The 20,059-nt window shown below is 43.7% G+C and overlaps 1 protein-coding gene across 1 annotated transcript in view; it reads left to right on the top strand.

Annotated features, from left to right (window-relative positions):
* Positions 1 to 1,147: 1,147 nt before the first annotated feature.
* card9 (caspase recruitment domain family, member 9) overlaps positions 1,148 to 20,059 on the top strand; it is a 62,616-nt gene continuing 43,704 nt past the window's right edge. The window contains exons 1-2 of the mRNA XM_034171429.1: positions 1,148 to 1,319; positions 2,970 to 3,039. Of these exons, the coding sequence (XP_034027320.1) occupies positions 1,206 to 1,319; positions 2,970 to 3,039 (184 nt within the window). The 5' untranslated portion in view covers positions 1,148 to 1,205. The remainder of the gene's footprint in view (positions 1,320 to 2,969; positions 3,040 to 20,059) is intronic.

The raw sequence follows: 20,059 nt of genomic DNA, 5'->3' as shown, positions 1-20,059 counted from the left end.
TAATTTGAAATAACAGGTAAGTTACGGCTTTAATTTACAGGGTTTTTTTGTTTTGTTTTGTTTGTTTTTTACTATTTTAATAACAAGTGTTAAACTTTTTTTACAGTAATCACAAATACATTTAAAGGTAAAACAAATTGCGAGGATTTTCTTTAGAAAACTGCTGTGTATAAATGAGCCGTCCTGTGACACGTTTCTGCTGCTGATCTGTATATAACACAGTGTTTTATACAGATCAGTGAAGAAACCAGTGATCTGTATAAAACACTGAGTTATATACAGATCAGTGGTTTCTGCGCTGCAGTCTTCCATATTTTGGCCTGATGCCTCGTTTCTATTGGACACCGTGAAGCTACGTCACAGCGGCAAAACTTGGATTGGGTTGAACTTTGACTGTGGCAGCCTGATGACAAGCGGCAACGTGTTCATGGTGAAACATCACTTTTTACTCATGATGCGTCTCAGTGAAAATAATGCTTTTTAAACTAATTTGCCATGCTTCTGCCGCAGCTGATGCTCCCAGTGTGAAAGCTCCATTACAGCAGAGACGTCTCCGATGATCCGTGAGGACATTTGTCCACAAGAAGACATAGTAGAGAAGCTTGAATCTTTGACCGATTCAAGCTTCTCTACTATGGAAACCACCTGGACAACTGAGAGCCTTCACAGAAACACAAAAAGACAGATGTTTGTAATAAAATACTACAAACAGACAGACACAACAGCTCGCTGACACATCGAGGGGACGAGCTAAAGACAAGAGGTGGAGACACTGTCACTCAGAGACCACACCCCTAAATTTATAGACCTTTATGTCTTAAAACATCTTAAAGTCACCCGTCCAGCTGACATGGAGGAAACTGTCTATTTTTTTGGCCCAGACTGTTGCTGTTTTAAATTTGTACATTTTAACATGAACTCCTATTGTCCAGTCAATGTTTTGTATTTCTGGTTGGGATTCATCTGAGAACATGGAAGTTCATTGCCTGTGTGACTGGACATGAAGTCATATGATCCTGGTTTATAGGTGTGTGTGTGTGTGTGTGTGTGTGTGTGCGCATGCACGTGCCTGGACCACAAAAACCAGAAGTGAGCTCACTTCTGGTTTTTGTTTCTTAACCTAATGTTCCAGCTTCAGGCCGTCAGTCCGTCTCTTGTCTTTCAGAGGACCTTCTCTCACAGGCTAAAGTGCTAACAGCTGTTTGATGGAGTCTGTGTGTGAGGACGACCTCTGCTGGCTGCAGCTGGAAGATTACAGGATGCTGCTGATCAAATCCATTGAACCGTCTCGGATCACTCCCTACCTCCGCCAGTGTCAGGTACGGCTCCTCCTGCTGCTCGTGCTATGTGGTTTTAATGTGGTATCTTTATGATGTCACACAGTGGTAAATCTGCCTCAGATGTCCAGATTTTCTAACATTTCTCTTTGCTTCATTCTTTTACTGAACAATGTTCTTATTCCACAGTGAACTGTTTAAAGTGCAGAACTGCACTTTAAACAGTTCTGCAGCACTGTCATTCAACACAATCTGAGTATTATGTGACGCCTCCATTTCAAACTGCCACAAGAAAGAAGAAGAAAAAAGCTCCAAATGAAGCACTGATGGTTTCCTGAAAGGCGTGGCCGTGGCAATGTGTAGGACTGAAGGCTGGAGTGCATCTTTAGTCATCTGTTTAAAGAGTGGACGCCCTGGTGTCCTCCCTCTGGCTGCCCCGGCAGAACGGCTGCTGGAACACCAGAGGCTCAAAAGTATGTCCAGGTTTCACTTTGGAAACAAACTGATAGAAAAACGCTTCCCTGTATGACATCACGACGCAACAACTAACGAGCCCTCTGTGCAGGGTTACAGACACGTGGACAGGTCCATTCGTCCACATTCTCGGTTTACTCTCTTTAATCTCTTCTGGCCCTCAGACAATCTGCTGTCTTTTTCCAAAAAGCTGACCTCTGACGCTCCGTCATAGTGGCAGCGATCCTCCTCATCCCAGTCTCACTAAGTAACTGCTCATCTGATCCTCCAGAGGGGCACCTTTCACCAAGACAAACTGCTGCGCACCTGTCCCCGAGTCGGCTGTGTCGTCGCGCTGCTGCGTTGCTAACATGAGGCAGCAGGAGTCAAAACCTGGTCTGAATTTGAGTGTTTATAGACAGTGAAATAAAAGACAAAACTTTTAACAAAAGTCACATTTAACCGCTTTTTTTTTTTTTTTTTTTTTTTCCTCCCAAAACGAGGCAGGAGGAGTCTGTGTGCTCCTGGTGCAGGAGGTCAGGTGGCCTGAGAAGAATGAGGAGGTGCTGCAGGAGAGTGCCCCCTGCTGGTGCATGTGATCCTTACAGGCAGCTGCAGCCCGCGACTAATGAACTGAAGAAGAAAAAGGAAAAAGTTCTTTGACAGAGAAACTCGTTTCTGGTCGACTCCTTCCGATGACACTCCACATTAACTACGAAGTGCGGGTGGCCACGCCCCAAAATGTACCGCCACAGTGCGCCTCAGTCCATGTGCCAGAGATGATCAGGATGAGAGCCAGATGAGGTGAACCACCACACAGTCAGGGACCATCAGGGCTTCCTGGAGCGTGATCTTGGAAATGGCCAAGGCTACAGCTTTAAAGGCTGACAGCTTTAAAGGCTGCAAGGCTACATGGAAGCAGTCAGATGACAAGTGACAAGTGGGCGCAAGATCACGCTCCAGGAAGCCCTGATGGTCCCTGACTGTGTGGTGGTTCACCTCATCTGGCTCTCATCCTGATCATCTCTGGCACATGGACTGAGGCGCACTGTGGCGGTACATAAGTGACAAGTGGGTGCACCCACTTGTCACTTGTCATCTGACTGCTTCCAGGAGGTGGGATGGACTGGTTGTCTGCCTGGGTGGTTCTCAGTCAGGACCGGAGGTGCCACAGGATGCAGAACCAGAACGTGGTCCCAGACCAGATCTCATGAAGTGTCTTTTGATTGGTGGTTTCAGGTGATCAGTGCTGATGACGAGGAACAGCTGTTCAATGACCCCGCCCTCATCATCAGGCGAAGAAAAGTTGGTAAGAAACTCTTTCTGATTATCATCTGATTAAAATCACAAAATTTAAATAAAACACACAATGATCAGTAAGACAATAAAAGCTTTTTTAAATTAAGGTTTAGGAAATTCAGCTGAAGTTGGAGGTGGATTATTCCTCAAAGCAGGAAAAGTCAAAAGCAGCAAAAAAGACGTCTGCACGTGAGAAGGCACATAAGGCTTAACGCCGTGTGCAAAGTCCTGGGTTCACCAGTCCTCAGGACCTCCAGGGCAGTACTGCAGCTTCACTAAAATTCCATAACAATTGTTCATTTAGTCATAAAAGCACCAGATTTGGCGCAAATGTATTAAATGCAGATGCAAATTACTCTAAGGCCAACTCTGGTGCAGTGCATCAAATGGTAACATTAATGATTTAACTGCACATGGTTCCTTTTAAATTAATTAAATTGAACTGAAAATGAATAGTTCATTTCAAAGTATCATTGGCCGCACTGGAATTGAGGCGAGAAATCTTGCGACTTTTCCTGGTGTTATTGGAGACTGATGTGAAAACACGTATTTCTCCTCAAAGAGCAGTGGCTGCTTCCGTGGGAGTGGGTCCCAAAAAAAGAAAGAAAGAAAAAAAATACAAAAAGAAGAAATATTCTTTGTCAAAAATAAATCACTGCACTAAATACCAGACTTAAGAAAACTAAATCAAAAAAAGAAAGAAAGAAATACAAAAAAGAAGTAATATTCTTTGTCAAAAATAAACCACTGCACTAAATACCAGACTTAAGAAAACTAAATCAAAAAAGAAAGAAAAAATACAAAAAAAGAAGTAATATTCTTTGTCAAAAATAAACCACTGCACTAAATACCAGACTTAAGAAAACTAAATCAAAAAAGAAAGAAAATATATATATATATATATATATATATATATATATATATATATATATATATATATATATATATATATATATATATATATATATATATATATATATATATACAACCCCTGGCAAAAATGATGGAATCACCGGCCTCGGTGGATGTTCATTCAGTTGTTTAATTTTGTAGAAAAAGAGCAGATCACAGACATGACACAAAACTAAAGTCATTTCAAATGGCAACTTTCTGGCTTTAAGAAACACTATAAGAAATCAAGAAAAAAAAATTGTGGCAGTCAGTAACGGTTACTTTTTTAGACCAAGCAGAGGGAAAAAAATATGGACTCACTCAATTCTGAGGAATAAATTATGGAATCACCCTGTAAATTTTCATCCCCAAAACTAACACCTGCATCAAATCAGATCTGCTCGTTAGTTTGCATCTAAAAAGGAGTGATCACACCTTGGAGAGCTGTTGTACCAAGTGGACTGACATGAATCATGGCTCCAAACACGAGAGATGTCAATTGACACAAAGGAGAGGATTATCAAACTCTTAAAAGAGAGTAAATCATCATGCAGTGTTGCAAAATATGTTGGTTGTTCACAGTCAGCTGTGTCTAAACTCTGGACCAAATACAAACAACATGGGAAGGTTGTTAAAGGCAAACATACTGGTAGACCAAGGAAGACATCAAAGTGTCAAGACAGAAAACTTAAAGCAATATGTCTCAAAAATCGAAAATGCACAACAAAACAAATGAGGAACGAATGGGAGGAAACCGGGAGGAAACCGAACTGTAAGAAACCGCCTAAAGGAAATGGGATTTACATACAGAAAAGCTAAACGAAAGCCATCATTAACACCTAAACAGAAAAAAACAAGGTTACAATGGGCTAAGGAAAATCATGGACTGTGGATGACTGGATGAAAGTCATATTCAGTGATGAATCTCGAATCTGCATTGGGCAAGGTGATGATGCTGGAACTTTTGTTTGGTGCCATTCCAATGAGATTTATAAAGATGACTGCCTGAAGAGAACATGTACATTTCCACAGTCATTGATGATATGGGGCTGCATGTCAGGTAAAGGCACTGGGGAGATGGCTGTCATTACATCATCAATAAATGCACAAGTTTACGTTGATATTTTGGACACTTTTCTTATCCCATCAATTGAAAGGATGTTTGGGGATGATGAAATCATTTTTCAAGATGATAATGCAAATCTTTGGTGGAAGTTGAAGAAAATGGTCCATGACAAGGCTCCAACCTGCAAAGCTGATCTGGCAACAGCAATCAGAGAAAGTTGGAGCCAGATTGATGAAGAGTACTGTTTGTCACTCATTAAGTCCATGCCTCAGAGACTGCAAGCTGTTATAAAAGCCAGAGGTGGTGCAACAAAATACTAGTGATGTGTTGGAGCGTTGTTTTGTTTTTCATGATTCCATCATTTTTTCCTCAGAATTGAGTGATTCCATATTTTTTTCCCTCTGCTTGGTCTAAAAAAGTAACCGTTACTGACTGCCACAATCTTTTTTTCTTGATTTCTTATAGTGTTTCTTAAAGCCAGAAAGTTGCCATTTGAAATGACTTTAGTTTTGTGTCATGTCTGTGATCTGCTTTTTTCTACAAAATTAAACAACTGAATAAAGATCCTCCGAAGCCGGTGATTCCATAATTTTTGCCAGGGGTTGTATATATATATACATATGTATATATATATATATATATATACATATGTATATATATATATATACATATGTATATATATATATATGTATATATATATATATATGTATACGAGGTCTGTTAGAAAAGTATCTTACCTTTTTATTTTTTTCAAAAACTATATGGATTTCATTCATATGTTTTTACGTCAGCCAAGCTTGAACCTTCGTGCGCATGCGTGAGTTTTTCCACGCCTGTCGGTTGCGTCATTCGCCTGTGGGCAGGCTTTGAGTGAGCACTGGTCCACCCCTCTCGTCGTTTTCATTGCGAGGAAATGGCGGAATGATTTGGGCTTTTTTTACATCAGAATTTTTTCAGAAACTGTTAGAGACAGACAGCTGGAAACCATTCGAAAAATTTATCTGGCTTTCGGTGAAAATTTTACTGTGTTACTACAGCTTTAAGGATGACCCACAATGGCGCACGGCGCGCCGCTCTCCAAGTCGCCATCGAGAGGCAGAAACCACCACATCATTTCTAAACGGATGGCTGTGTGGAGCCGGAACCGTCGTGTGCAATTTCTCTGGTTATCACAAGAGCTGAACATCAGCCATTTTCTGGCAGATTTCACTTTTAACAAGAGATTTTGTCATGGAAAGCCGCGCGGAGGCTTCGCACGTCACGACCGATTCGCTGATCGAGCGAGACAAAGGAACACCTCCGTTTCGAAGTGTTAGAGGAAGAATGCTGAGTTGCATTCCAAGAACACCATATCTACTGTGAAGTATGGAGGTGGAAACATCATGCTTTGGGGCTGTTTTACTGCAAAGGGGACAGGACGACTGATCCATGTTAAGGGAAGAATGAACGGGGCCATGTATCATGAGATTTTAAGCCAAAACCTCCTTCCATCAGTGAGAGCATTGAAGATGCAATGTGGCTGGGTCTTCCAGCATGACAATGATCCCAAACATACCGCTTGGGCAACGAAGGAGTGGCTCCATAAAAAGCATTTGAAGGTCCTGGAGTGGCCGAGCCAGTCTCCAGACCTCAACCCCATAGAAAATTTGTTGAGGGAATTGAAAGTCTGTGTTGCCCAGCGACAGCCCCAAAACATCACTGCTCTAGAGGAGATCTGCATGGAGGAATGGACCAAAATACCAGCTACAGTGTGTGCAAACCTGATGAAGACCTCTGTTTGACCTCTGTCATTGCCAACAAAGATTATGTTACAAAGTAATGAGTTGAACTTTTGTTATTGACCAAATACTTATTTTCCACAATAATTTACAAATAAAGTCTTTAAAAATCCTGCAATGTGATTTTCTGGATTTTTTCTCATTTTTGTCTCTTAGAATTGAAGTGTACCCCTGTTGAAAATTACAGACCTCTTCCCTTACACAGATCAGTCGTCCTGTCCCCTTTGCAGAAAAACAGCCCCAAAGCATGATGTTTCCACCCCCATGCTTCACAGTAGATATGGTGTTCTTGGGATGCAACTCAGCATTCTTCTTCCTCCAAACACAACAAGTTGAGTTTTTTCCAAAATGTTCTATTTTGCTTTCATCTGACCACATGATATTCTCCCAAGCCTCTTCTGGATCATCCATATGCTCTCTGGCAAACTTTAGACGGGCCTGGACACATATTGTCTTAAGCAGGGGGGGACATGCCTGGCACTGCAGGATTTGAGTCCCTCTCTGCGTAGTATGTAGTTTTTGTTACTTTGGTCCCAGCTCTCTGCAGGTCATTCATGAGGTCCCTCCGTGTAGTTCTGGCATTTTTGTTCACCGTTCTCATGATCATTTTGACCGCACGGGATGACATCTTGCATGTAGCCCCACATTGAGGGAGATTATCAATTGTAACATTTTTATTTTATTTATTTATTCATTTGAGACACTTTGCTTTACAGATATTCAGGCGTCGCAACGGGGACACAAAATAATTGATTTAGGGTTTAATACTTATTATTTAATCAGTAATGGGACACCACCTATTTAGTTTTTATAGCATAGGTACTATAATTTAAACATTAATTTATCAGTCTCAGATGAATTAATTAGTCTCGATTTCCACCATAATACAAATAAATTAATTATTAATTACTAATTATTAATTTATTGTTTGATTATTATTTATTAATTATAAATCATTATTAATAATTATTTGTTTCACAATACACAATAAGTTGTATTGTGAAACAAATAAATTCTTTAAAATACTACAATGTGATTTCCTGGATTTCTTTTTCTCATTTTGTCTCTCATAATTGAAGTGATGAAAATTACAGACCTCTCTCATCTTTCTAAGTAGGAGAACTTGCACAATCAGGGACTGACTAAATCATTTTTTACTCCACTGTATATCACTTTTACGATGGGCTGGAGAACACACAGAGCACAGGGGGAACATGTCAGTACCAGAACCTGAGTACCAACCACACATTTGAGGACAAGGAAGTTAAAATTTGAGAGAGGGGTGAAGGAGGCATTGTATGTGAAACAGTTGAAACGCAGGCTTAATCGGGAGGGGGTCTGAGACACGCTTTGTCTCCTGTTTCCAATGGGGTACTCGGGTCAAAGCAGTTTCAGTCTTTTGTTCATGGTAATGAGTCATTCACGTCATCACGAGAGCCATCAGGAGAGACGTCAGTCCCATCATTAGGAGGGACAGCTACCCTGTCATTAGGAGGGTGCTAACTAGAGCACAATAGGTGCTAATTAAAGCAATTGTTTAGTCACTAGCCAATAGCAGTCAGCCTCTCGGTAGGAGGGGTCTGGTTAGGTTTTAAACTCCAGCTTTTGTGGCTTCTGTTTGTTCTTCTCTACAAGGGTCAAGACAGAAGTCAGACCACCAGAGCAAGAATTTTAGCTGAGGAAACTTCTGTGATTTGAAGCGAAACATCCTCGCGTCAAGCAACCCAGTCCAGTTGAAGATTCAAGCTTCTCTACTACCCTGCATAAATATAAATATAAATATTGTTGTGAAAGTGTCGTGACACGGACCCACAACAGGGGGCGTTAATGAACAGACAATGGATAAGCCAAAAGTAACAATTTAATGTTGTGAATCGCACAACGACGTACAGACAATAACAATATGGTGGACTGTCAATCATACACCAGGTGACGTGTGGGCAGGCTCGACGATAGAAGACGCCTGGCGAGAGAAGAGCCGGATCCCCACACAGCTTTCACCACCAACGGAGCGGAAGAACACCGGAGCCGCCAAGCCCTGCGCCCCAGGTGGCCGCTGTCTTCAGCAGTCAGACCCGGTACTGCTGGCAGAAAACAGAGACAGTCCTGATGAGTGTGAGTTCGCACACTCAGTAATCCCACAGTCAGTGTTTAGTTAGGAGGGAGCACCTCCACCTCCAATCACACACTCGTGCAGCGCCTGTCTAACCACTTATCTGGTTGGAGTGTGAAGCGAAGCCGTCGCTGATCACACCAAACGCCAATCCCACAGATAAGGACACACCACAGGAAAATGGCTGCAAAGAAGTACAGATTATTACTCAATGTTTTGAGTCAGCAGAGAAAGTTACCTGAATGGTAGCTGATTTCTCGGCGAGGAGGTGGAGTTGCAGTCCGGTCTTTGTAGTGGTGGTGATGGGTGACAGCTGGTGTTGATAGATGACAGCTGTCACCTCCAGCGGCTCCGACGCCCTCTCGTGCTTGGAGCCCGCACTCCAAGCAGGGCGCCATCTGGTGGTGGTGGGCCAGCAGTACCTCCTCTTCAGCGGCCCACACAACAGGATCCCCCCCTCAACGGGCGCCTCCTGGCGCCCGACCAGGTTTATCCGGGTGCCGGGCATAGAAGTCGGCCAGGAGGGCCGGGTCCAGGATGAAGCTCCTTTTCACCCAGGAGCGTTCCTCGGGACCATACCCCTCCCAGTTCACCAGATACTGGAAGCCCCGACCCTTGCGATGGACGTCCAGAAGCCGACGCACGGTCCACGCCAGCTCCCCATTGATGATCCGGGCAGGAGGTGGTGCAGGTCCAGGGGTGCAGAGCGGTGAAGTGTGGTATGGTTTGATACGAGAAACGTGAAAAACAGGATGGATCCGCAGTGAAGCTGGCAGCCGTAGCTTCATTGCGGCCGGGCTGAGGACTTTGGTGATGGGAAAGGGTCCGATATATCTGTCTTTCAGTTTCTGTGATTCTACTTGAAGTGGAATGTCCTTCGTCGACAACCATACCTCCTGCCCGGGCTGGTATGCAGGGGCCGGGGAACGCCGGCGGTCTGCATGGGCCTTGGCCCTCGTCCGGGCCTTCAACAGGGCAGAACGGGCGGTCCGCCACACCCGGCGGCACCTCCTGAGGTGGGCCTGGACCGAGGGCACACCGACCTCACCCTCCACAAGCGGGAACAATGGGGGCTGGTACCCCAAACACGCCTCGAACGGGGAGAGGCCGGTGGCAGACGACACTTGGCTGTTGTGGGCGTACTCGATCCAGGCCAGATGGGTGCTCCAGGCTGTCGGGTGCTGTTTTGAATCAAGGTTCGGTCAGATCGGCACACAGAAATGATCACACAGACTGCATTTTGCTAGAACAAACAGGCGTATATTTATTCCCCACAAAAGCAGTTACATCAAGCACAAGTGGTTGCAGCGCATGAAACATCTCTTTCTCTCTTACCGTGACGCCTTTAAGGTGGAGAGCCAACACCTTCGGCAGAGTGCGCCTGTCAACCGGCTGGGCGTTCGTACGAAACCCGCAGCAGACTCTATCGAAGCATGGCTCTGCCCCCTCTTTTCTAGTGTGTGCGCGAAGGGAGGGTGAGTGGCCATCTCAAACTCCCTGGCACACATAATTCCTTTAATCAACAGGCATCTGAAAGTTCTTTCCTCTTGCAAAAACATAATGATCTCAGCTCTTCACTCCCAGTTCAGAATGACCCCAGCATGCTTCACTCCCAGTCGTTAGTGGCTACAAAAACAAATTTGTGCAATTAGTGTAATAATAACAAGTACATCATTAGGGTTACTTTAAGACAGGGGCAAAACAACATAATCTTTTCTCCACACAGGTGCACGGAGGTAACGCAACGGAGGGCCTGCTCCAACTCCTGGTTGGCCCGCTCTGCCTGTCCGTTCGTCTGGGGGTGATACCCGGACGAGAGACTCACGGTGGCCCCCAGTTCCTTGCAAAAACTCCTCCAGACCTGAGAGGAGAACTGAGGGCCACGGTCCTCTGGTGGGACGTACATCTTGTTCTTCGGGCCGGTCCCCGGGTCCGGGTTCCGTGTCAGGGCCTCCCGGAGGGTCTTCTCCACGTCCCAGGTGAGGGTGGCCATGACAGTGGACTCGGGGATGATGGTCTCTGGGGGGTCTGACAGCTCGGCCTTGGCTTCCTCTTCATGCACCCGGGACAGTGCATCCGACCGTTGGTTCTTGGCCCCGGGGCGGTACGTAATCTGGAAGTCAAAGCGCCCGAAGAACAGTGACCAGCGAGCTTGCCTGGGGTTCAGACGCTTCGCAGTCCGGATGTACTCCAGGTTCCGATGGTCCGTGAAAACTGTAAATGGTACCGATGCTCCCTCCAACAGGTGTCTCCACTCCTCAAGAGCCTCCTTCACCGCAAGAAGTTCCCGATTGCCGACGTCATAGTTCCGTTCAGCTGGGGTCAACCTGCGGGAAAAGTAGGCACATGGATGGAGAACCTTGTCGGACTCCCCGCTCTGGGATAGCACGGCTCCTATCCCTGAGTCAGAGGCGTCCACTTCAACTACGAACTGGCGCTTGGGATAGGGCTGCACCAGAACTGATGCAGTCGAGAACCGGCGTTTCAACTCCCTAAACGCGGCTTCGCACCGATCCGACCAGGTGAAGGGGACTTTTGTGGAGGTCAGGGCTGTCAGGGGGCTAACTACCTGACTGTAGCCCTTGATGAACCTCCGGTAGAAATTTGCAAAACCGAGGAACTGTTGTAGTTTCCTACGGTTCGTTGGTTGGGGCCAATCTCTCACCGCCGCAACCTTGGCTGGATCAGGGGTGACGGAGTTGGAGGAGATTATGAACCCCAGGAAAGACAAAGAGGTGTGGTGGAACTCACACTTCTCGCTCTTCACAAACAGTCGGTTCTCCAACAACCGCTGTAGGACCTGACGTACATGCTTGACATGGGTCTCAGGATCCGGAGAAAAGATGAGTATATCGTCTAGATATAGGAAGACAAACCAATGCAGGAAGTCCCGCAAGACGTCCTTAACCAACGCTTGGAATGTTGCGGGCGCATTGGTGAGGCCGAACGGCATGACCAGGTACTCAAAGTGACCTAACGGGGTGTTAAATGCTGTCTTCCACTCGTCTCCCTCCCGGATCCGAACCAGGTGATAAGCATTCCTAAGATCCAATTTCGTGAAAATTTGGGCTCCATGCAGGGGCGTGAACACTGAATCCAACAGAGGTAACGGGTATCGGTTGCGAATCGTGATCTCGTTCAGCCCTCTGTAATCAATGCATGGACGGAGTCCGCCGTCCTTCTTGCCCACAAAAAAGAAACCAGCACCCATCGGCGAGGTGGAGTTCCGGATCAATCAATCAATTTTTTTTTATATAGCGCCAAATCACAACAAACAGTTGCCCCAAGGCGCTTTATATTGTAAGGCAAGGCCATACAATAATTATGTAAAACCCCAACGGTCAAAACGACCCCCTGTGAGCAAGCACTTGGCTACAGTGGGAAGGAAAAAACTCCCTTTTAACAGGAAGAAACCTCCAGCAGAACCAGGCTCAGGGAGGGGCAGTCTTCTGCTGGGACTGGTTGGGGCTGAGGGAGAGAACCGGGAAAAAGACATGCTGTGGAGGGGAGCAGAGATCGATCACTAATGATTAAATGCAGAGTGGTGCATACAGAGCAAAAAGAGAAAGAAACACTCAGTGCATCATGGGAACCCCCCAGCAGTCTACGTCTATAGCAGCATAACTAAGGGATGTTTCAGGGTCACCTGATCCAGCCCTAACTATAAGCTTTAGCAAAAAGGAAAGTTTTAAGCCTAATCTTAAAAGTAGAGAGGGTGTCTGTCTCCCTGATCTGAATTGGGAGCTGGTTCCACAGGAGAGGAGCCTGAAAGCTGAAGGCTCTGCCTCCCATTCTACTCTTACAAACCCTAGGAACTACAAGTAAGCCTGCAGTCTGAGAGCGAAGCGCTCTATTGGGGTGATATTCAAAGCGCATATTAAACAAATATGTAGGACTGCCTTTTTGCATTTACGCAATATCTCTAAAATCAGAAAGGTCTTGTCTCAGAGTGATGCTGAAAAACTAATTCATGCATTTATTTCCTCTAGGCTGGACTATTGTAATTCATTATTATCAGGTTGTCCTAAAAGTTCCCTAAAAAGCCTTCAGTTGGTTCAGAATGCTGCAGCTAGAGTACTGACGGGGACTAGCAGGAGAGAGCATATCTCACCCGTGTTGGCCTCTCTTCATTGGCTTCCTGTTAATTCTAGAATAGAATTTAAAATTCTTCTTCTTACTTATAAGGTTTTGAATAATCAGGTCCCATCTTATCTTAGGGACCTCGTAGTACCATATTACCCCATTAGAGCGCTTCGCTCTCAGACTGCGGGCTTACTTGTAGTTCCTAGGGTTTGTAAGAGTAGAATGGGAGGCAGAGCCTTCAGCTTTCAGGCTCCTCTCCTGTGGAACCAGCTCCCAATTCAGATCAGGGAGACAGATACCCTCTCTACTTTTAAGATTAGGCTTAAAACTTTCCTTTTCGCTAAGGCTTATAGTTAGGGGTGGATCGGGTGACCCTGGACCATCCCTTGGTTATGCTGCTTTAGACGTAGACTGCTGGGGGGTTCCCATGATGCACTGTTTCTTTCTCTTTTTGCTCCGTATGCATCACTCTGCATTTAATCATTAGTGATCGATCTCTGCCCCCCTCCACAGCATATCTTTTTCCTGGTTTTTTCCCTCAGCCCCAACCAGTCTCAGCAGAAGACTGCCCCTCCCTGAGCCTGGTTCTGCTGGAGGTTTCTTCCTGTTAAAAGGGAGTTTTTCCTTCCCACTGTTGCCAAGTGCTTGCTCATAGGGGGTTGTTTTGACCGTTGGGGTTTTTCATAATTATTGTATGGCCTTGCCTTACAATATGGAGCGCCTTGGGGCAACTGTTTGTTGTGATTTGGCGCTATATAAGAAAAAAGTTGATTGATTGATTGATATGGTACTACGAGGTCCCTAAGATAAGATGGGACCTGATTATTCAAAACCTTATAAGTAAGAAGAAGAATTTTAAATTCTATTCTAGAATTAACAGGAAGCCAATGAAGAGAGGCCAATATGGGTGAGATATGCTCTCTCCTTCTAGTCCCCGTCAGTACTCTAGCTGCAGCATTTTGAATTAACTCAAGGCTTTTTAGGGAACTTTTAGGACAACCTGATAATAATGAATTACAATAGTCCAGCCTAGAGGAAATAAATGCATGAATTAGTTTTTCAGCATCACTCTGAGACAAGACCTTTCTGATTTTAGAGATATTGCGTAAATGCAAAAAAGCAGCCCTACATATTTGTTTAATATGCGCTTTGAATGACATATCCTGATCAAAAATGACTCCAAGATTTCTCACAATATTACTAGAGGTCAGGGTAATGCCATCCAGAGTAAGGATCTGGTTAGACACCATGTTTCTAAGATTTGTGGGGCCAAGTACAATAACTTCAGTTTTATCTGAGTTTAAAAGCAGGAAATTAGAGGTCATCCATGTCTTTATGTCTGTAAGACAATCCTGCAGTTTAGCTAATTGGTGTGTGTCCTCTGGCTTCATGGATAGATAAAGCTGGGTATCATCTGCGTAACAATGAAAATTTAAGCAATACCGTCTAATAATACTGCCTAAGGGAAGCATGTATAAAGTGAATAAAATTGGTCCTAGCACAGAACCTTGTGGAACTCCATAATTAACTTTAGTCTGTGAAGAAGATTCCCCATTTACATGAACAAATTGTAATCTATTAGACAAATATGATTCAAACCACCGCAGCGCAGTGCCTTTAATACCTATGGCATGCTCTAATCTCTGTAATAAAATTTTATGGTCAACAGTATCAAAAGCAGCACTGAGGTCTAACAGAACAAGCACAGAGATGAGTCCACTGTCCGAGGCCATAAGAAGATCATTTGTAACCTTCACTAATGCTGTTTCTGTACTATGATGAATTCTAAAACCTGACTGAAACTCTTCAAATAGACCATTCCTCTGCAGATGATCAGTTAGCTGTTTTACAACTACCCTTTCAAGAATTTTTGAGAGAAAAGGAAGGTTGGAGATTGGCCTATAATTAGCTAAGATAGCTGGGTCAAGTGATGGCTTTTTAAGTAATGGTTTAATTACTGCCACCTTAAAAGCCTGTGGTACATAGCCAACTAACAAAGATAGATTGATCATATTTAAGATCGAAGCATTAAATAATGGTAGGGCTTCTTTGAGCAGCCTGGTAGGAATGGGGTCTAATAAACATGTTGATGGTTTGGATGAAGTAACTAATGGATGGCATTACCCTGACCTCTAGTAATACTGTGAGAAATCTTGGAGTCATTTTTGATCAGGATATGTCATTCAAAGCGCATATTAAACAAATATGTAGGACTGCTTTTTTGCATTTACGCAATATCTCTAAAATCAGAAAGGTCTTGTCTCAGAGTGATGCTGAAAAACTAATTCATGCATTTATTTCCTCTAGGCTGGACTATTGTAATTCATTATTATCAGGTTGTCCTAAAAGTTCCCTAAAAAGCCTTCAGTTAATTCAAAATGCTGCAGCTAGAGTACTGACGGGGACTAGAAGGAGAGAGCATATCAATCAATCAATCAATCAATTTTTTTATATAGCGTCAAATCACAACAAACAGTTGCCCCAAGGCGCTTTATATTGTAAGGCAAGGCCATACAATAATTATGTAAAACCCCAACGGTCAAAACGACCCCCTGTGAGCAAGCACTTGGCTACAGTGGGAAGGAAAAACTCCCTTTTAACAGGAAGAAACCTCCAGCAGAACCAGGCTCAGGGAGGGGCAGTCTTCTGCTGGGACTGGTTGGGGCTGAGGGAGAGAACCAGGAAAAAGACATGCTGTGGAGGGGAGCAGAGATCGATCACTAATGATTAAATGCAGAGTGGTGCATACAGAGCAAAAAGAGAAAGAAACGGTGCATCATGGGAACCCCCCAGCAGTCTACGTCTATAGCAGCATAACTAAGGGATGGTTCAGGGTCACCTGATCCAGCCCTGACTATAAGCTTTAGCAAAAAGGAAAGTTTTAAGCCTAATCTTAAAAGTAGAGAGGGTGTCTGTCTCCCTGATCTGAATTGGGAGCTGGTTCCACAGGAGAGGAGCCTGAAAGCTGAAGGCTCTGCCTCCCATTCTACTCTTACAAACCCTAGGAACTACAAGTAAGCCTGCAGTCTGAGAGCGAAGCGCTCTATTGGGGTGATATGGTACTACGAGGTCCCTAAGATAAGATGGGACCTGATTATTCAAAACCTTATAAGTAAGAAGAAGAATTTTAAATTCTATTCTAGAATTAACAGGAAGCCAATGAAGAGAGGCCAATATGGGTGAGATATGCTCTCTCCTTCTAGTCCCCGTCAGTACTCTAGCTGCAGCATTTTGAATTAACTGAAGGCTTTTTAGGGAACTTTTAGGACAACCTGATAATAATGAATTACAATAGTCCAGCCTAGAGGAAATAAATGCATGAATTAGTTTTTCAGCATCACTCTGAGACAAGACCTTTCTGATTTTAGAGATATTGCGTAAATGCAAAAAAGCAGTCCTACATATTTGTTTAATATGCGCTTTGAATGACATATCCTGACCAAAATGACTCCAAGATTTCTCACAGTATTACTAGAGGTCAGGGTAATGCCATCCAGAGTAAGGATCTGGTTAGACACCATGTTTCTAAGATTTGTGGGGCCAAGTACAATAACTTCAGTTTTATCTGAGTTTAAAAGCAGGAAATTAGAGGTCATCCATGTCTTTATGTCTGTAAGACAATCCTGCAGTTTAGCTAATTGGTGTGTGTCCTCTGGCTTCATGGATAGATAAAGCTGGGTATCATCTGCGTAACAATGAAAATTTAAGCAATACCGTCTAATAATACTGCCTAAGGGAAGCATGTATAAAGTGAATAAAATTGGTCCTAGCACAGAACCTTGTGGAACTCCATAATTAACTTTAGTCTGTGAAGAAGATTCCCCATTTACATGAACAAATTGTAATCTATTAGACAAATATGATTCAAACCACCACAGCGCAGTGCCTTTAATACCTATGGCATGCTCTAATCTCTGTAATAAAATTTTATGGTCAACAGTATCAAAAGCAGCACTGAGGTCCAACAGAACAAGCACAGAGACGAGTCCACTGTCCGAGGCCATAAGAAGATCATTTGTAACCTTCACTAATGCTGTTTCTGTACTATGATGAATTCTAAAACCTGACTGAAACTCTTCAAATAGACCATTCCTCTGCAGATGATCAGTTAGCTGTTTTACAACTACCCTTTCAAGAATTTTTGAGAGAAAAGGAAGGTTGGAGATTGGCCTATAATTAGCTAAGATAGCTGGGTCAAGTGATGGCTTTTTAAGTAATGGTTTAATTACTGCCACCTTAAAAGCCTGTGGTACATAGCCAACTAACAAAGATAGATTGATCATATTTAAGATCGAAGCATTAAATAATGGTAGGGCTTCCTTGAGCAGCCTGGTAGGAATGGGGTCTAATAAACATGTTGATGGTTTGGATGAAGTAACTAATGAAAATAACTCAGACAGAACAATCGGAGAGAAAGAGTCTAACCAAATACCGGCATCACTGAAAGCAGCCAAAGATAACGATACGTCTTTGGGATGGTTATGAGTAATTTTTTCTCTAATAGTTAAATTTTGTTAGCAAAGAAAGTCATGAAGTCATTACTAGTTAAAGTTAATGGAATACTCAGCTCAATAGAGCTCTGACTCTTTGTCAGCCTGGCTACAGTGCTGAAAAGAAACCTGGGGTTGTTCTTATTTTCTTCAATTAGTGATGAGTAGAAAGATGTCCTAGCTTTACGGAGGGCTTTTTTATAGAGCAACAGACTCTTTTTCCAGGCTAAGTGAAGATCTTCTAAATTAGTGAGACGCCATTTCCTCTCCAACTTACGGGTTATCTGCTTTAAGCTACGAGTTTGTGAGTTATACCACGGAGTCAGGCACTTCTGATTTAAAGCTCTCTTTTTTAGAGGAGCTACAGCATCCAAAGTTGTCTTCAATGAGGATGTAAAACTATTGACGAGATCATCTATCTCCCTTACAGAGTTTAGGTAGCTACTCTGCACTGTGTTGGTATATGGCATTAGAGAACATAAAGAAGGAATCATATCCTTAAACCTAGTTACAGCGCTTTCTGAAAGACTTCTAGTGTAATGAAACTTATTCCCCACTGCTGGGTAGTCCATCAGAGTAAATGTAAATGTTATTAAGAAATGATCAGACAGAAGGGAGTTTTCAGGGAATACTGTTAATTCTTCTATTTCCATACCATAAGTCAGAACAAGATCTAAGATATGATTAAAGTGGTGGGTGGACTCATTTACTTTTTGAGCAAAGCCAATAGAGTCTAATAGTAGATTAAATGCAGTGTTGAGGCTGTCATTCTCAGCATCTGTGTGGATGTTAAAATCACCCACTATAATTATCTTATCTGAGCTAAGCACTAAGTCAGACAAAAGGTCTGAAAATTCACAGAGAAACTCACAGTAACGACCAGGTGGACGATAGATAATAACAAATAAAACTGTTTTTTGGGACTTCCAATTTGGATGGACAAGACTAAGAGACAAGCTTTCAAATGAATTAAAGCTCTGTCTGGGTTTTTGATTCATTAATAAGCTGGAATGGAAGATTGCTGCTAATCCTCCTCCTCGGCCCGTGCTACGAGCATTCTGACAGTTAGTGTGACTCGGGGGTGTTGACTCATTTAAACTAACATATTCATCCTGCTGTAACCAGGTTTCTGTTAGGCAGAATAAATTAATATGTTGATCAATTATTATATCATTTACCAACAGGGACTTAGAAGAGAGAGAGCTAATGTTTAATAGACCACATTTAACTGTTTTAGTCTGTGGTGCAGTTGAAGGTGCTATATTATTTTTTCTTTTTGAATTTTTATGCTTAAATAGATTTTTGCTGGTTATTGGTGGTCTGGGAGCACGCACCGTCTCTACGGGGATGGGGTAATGAGGGGATGGCAGGGGGAGAGAAGCTGCAGAGAGGTGTGTAAGACTACAACTCTGCTTCCTGGTCCCAACCCTGGATAGTCACGGTTTGGAAGATTTAAGAAAATTGGCCAGATTTCTAGAAATGAGAGCTGCTCCATCCAAAGTGGGATGGATGCCGTCTCTCCTAACAAGACCAGGTTTTCCCCAGAAGCTTTGCCAATTATCTATGAAGCCCACCTCATTTTTGGACACCACTCAGACAGCCAGCAATTCAAGGAGAACATGCGGCTAAACATGTCACTCCCGGTCCTGATTGGGGAGGGGCCCAGAGAAAACTACAGAGTCCGACATTGTTTTTGCAAAGTTACACACCGATTTAATGTTAATTTTAGTGACCTCCGATTGGCGTAACCGGGTGTCATTACTGCCGACGTGAATTACAATCTTACCAAATTTACGCTTAGCCTTAGCCAGCAGTTTCAAATTTCCTTCAATGTCGCCTGCTCTGGCCCCCGGAAGACAATTGACTATGGTTGCTGGTGTTGCTAACTTCACATTTCTCAAAACAGAGTCGCCAATAACCAGAGTTTGATCCTCGGCGGGTGTGTCGTCGAGTGGGGAAAAACGGTTAGAGATGTGAACGGGTTGGCGGTGTACACGGGGCTTCTGTTTAGGGCTACGCTTCCTCCTCACAGTCACCCAGTCAGCCTGCTTTCCCGGCTGCTCGGGATCTGCCAGGGGGGAACTAACGGCGGCTAAGCTACCTTGGTCCGCACCGACTACAGGGGCCTGGCTAGCTGTAGAATTTTCCACGGTGCGGAGCCGAGTCTCCAATTCGCCCAGCCTGGCCTCCAAAGCTACGAATAAGCTACACTTATTACAAGTACCGTTACTGCTAAAGGAGGCCGAGGAATAACTAAACATTTCACACCCAGAGCAGAAAAGTGCGGGAGAGACAGGAGAAGCCACCATGCTAAATCGGCTAAGAGCTAGTAGCTACGCTAACCTAGCGGATTCCTAAAAACACGCAAAGTGAATAATGTGTAAATAATTTAGAGGTGATTCAGCAGAAGGAGTGCTTTAGTTAAGGCACGTAAAGATTACACTGGGAAACAAATCGTAATCTAGATAACTAGATCAATCTAACTGCGCAGATTAAACAGCTAACAGATACAGAAAAACACCGCTGTGCTCCGGAACAGGAAGTGATACAATACCGCAGTGAGAGCCAACCACCAGTAGAGGCAAGCAAGGGATCAATTCAATTCAATT

The sequence above is a fragment of the Thalassophryne amazonica genome, chromosome 5 (genome assembly GCF_902500255.1).
Source record: "Thalassophryne amazonica chromosome 5, fThaAma1.1, whole genome shotgun sequence".
NCBI lineage: Eukaryota > Metazoa > Chordata > Actinopteri > Batrachoidiformes > Batrachoididae > Thalassophryne > Thalassophryne amazonica.
This window is presented reverse-complemented; position numbering and strand designations above follow the sequence as displayed.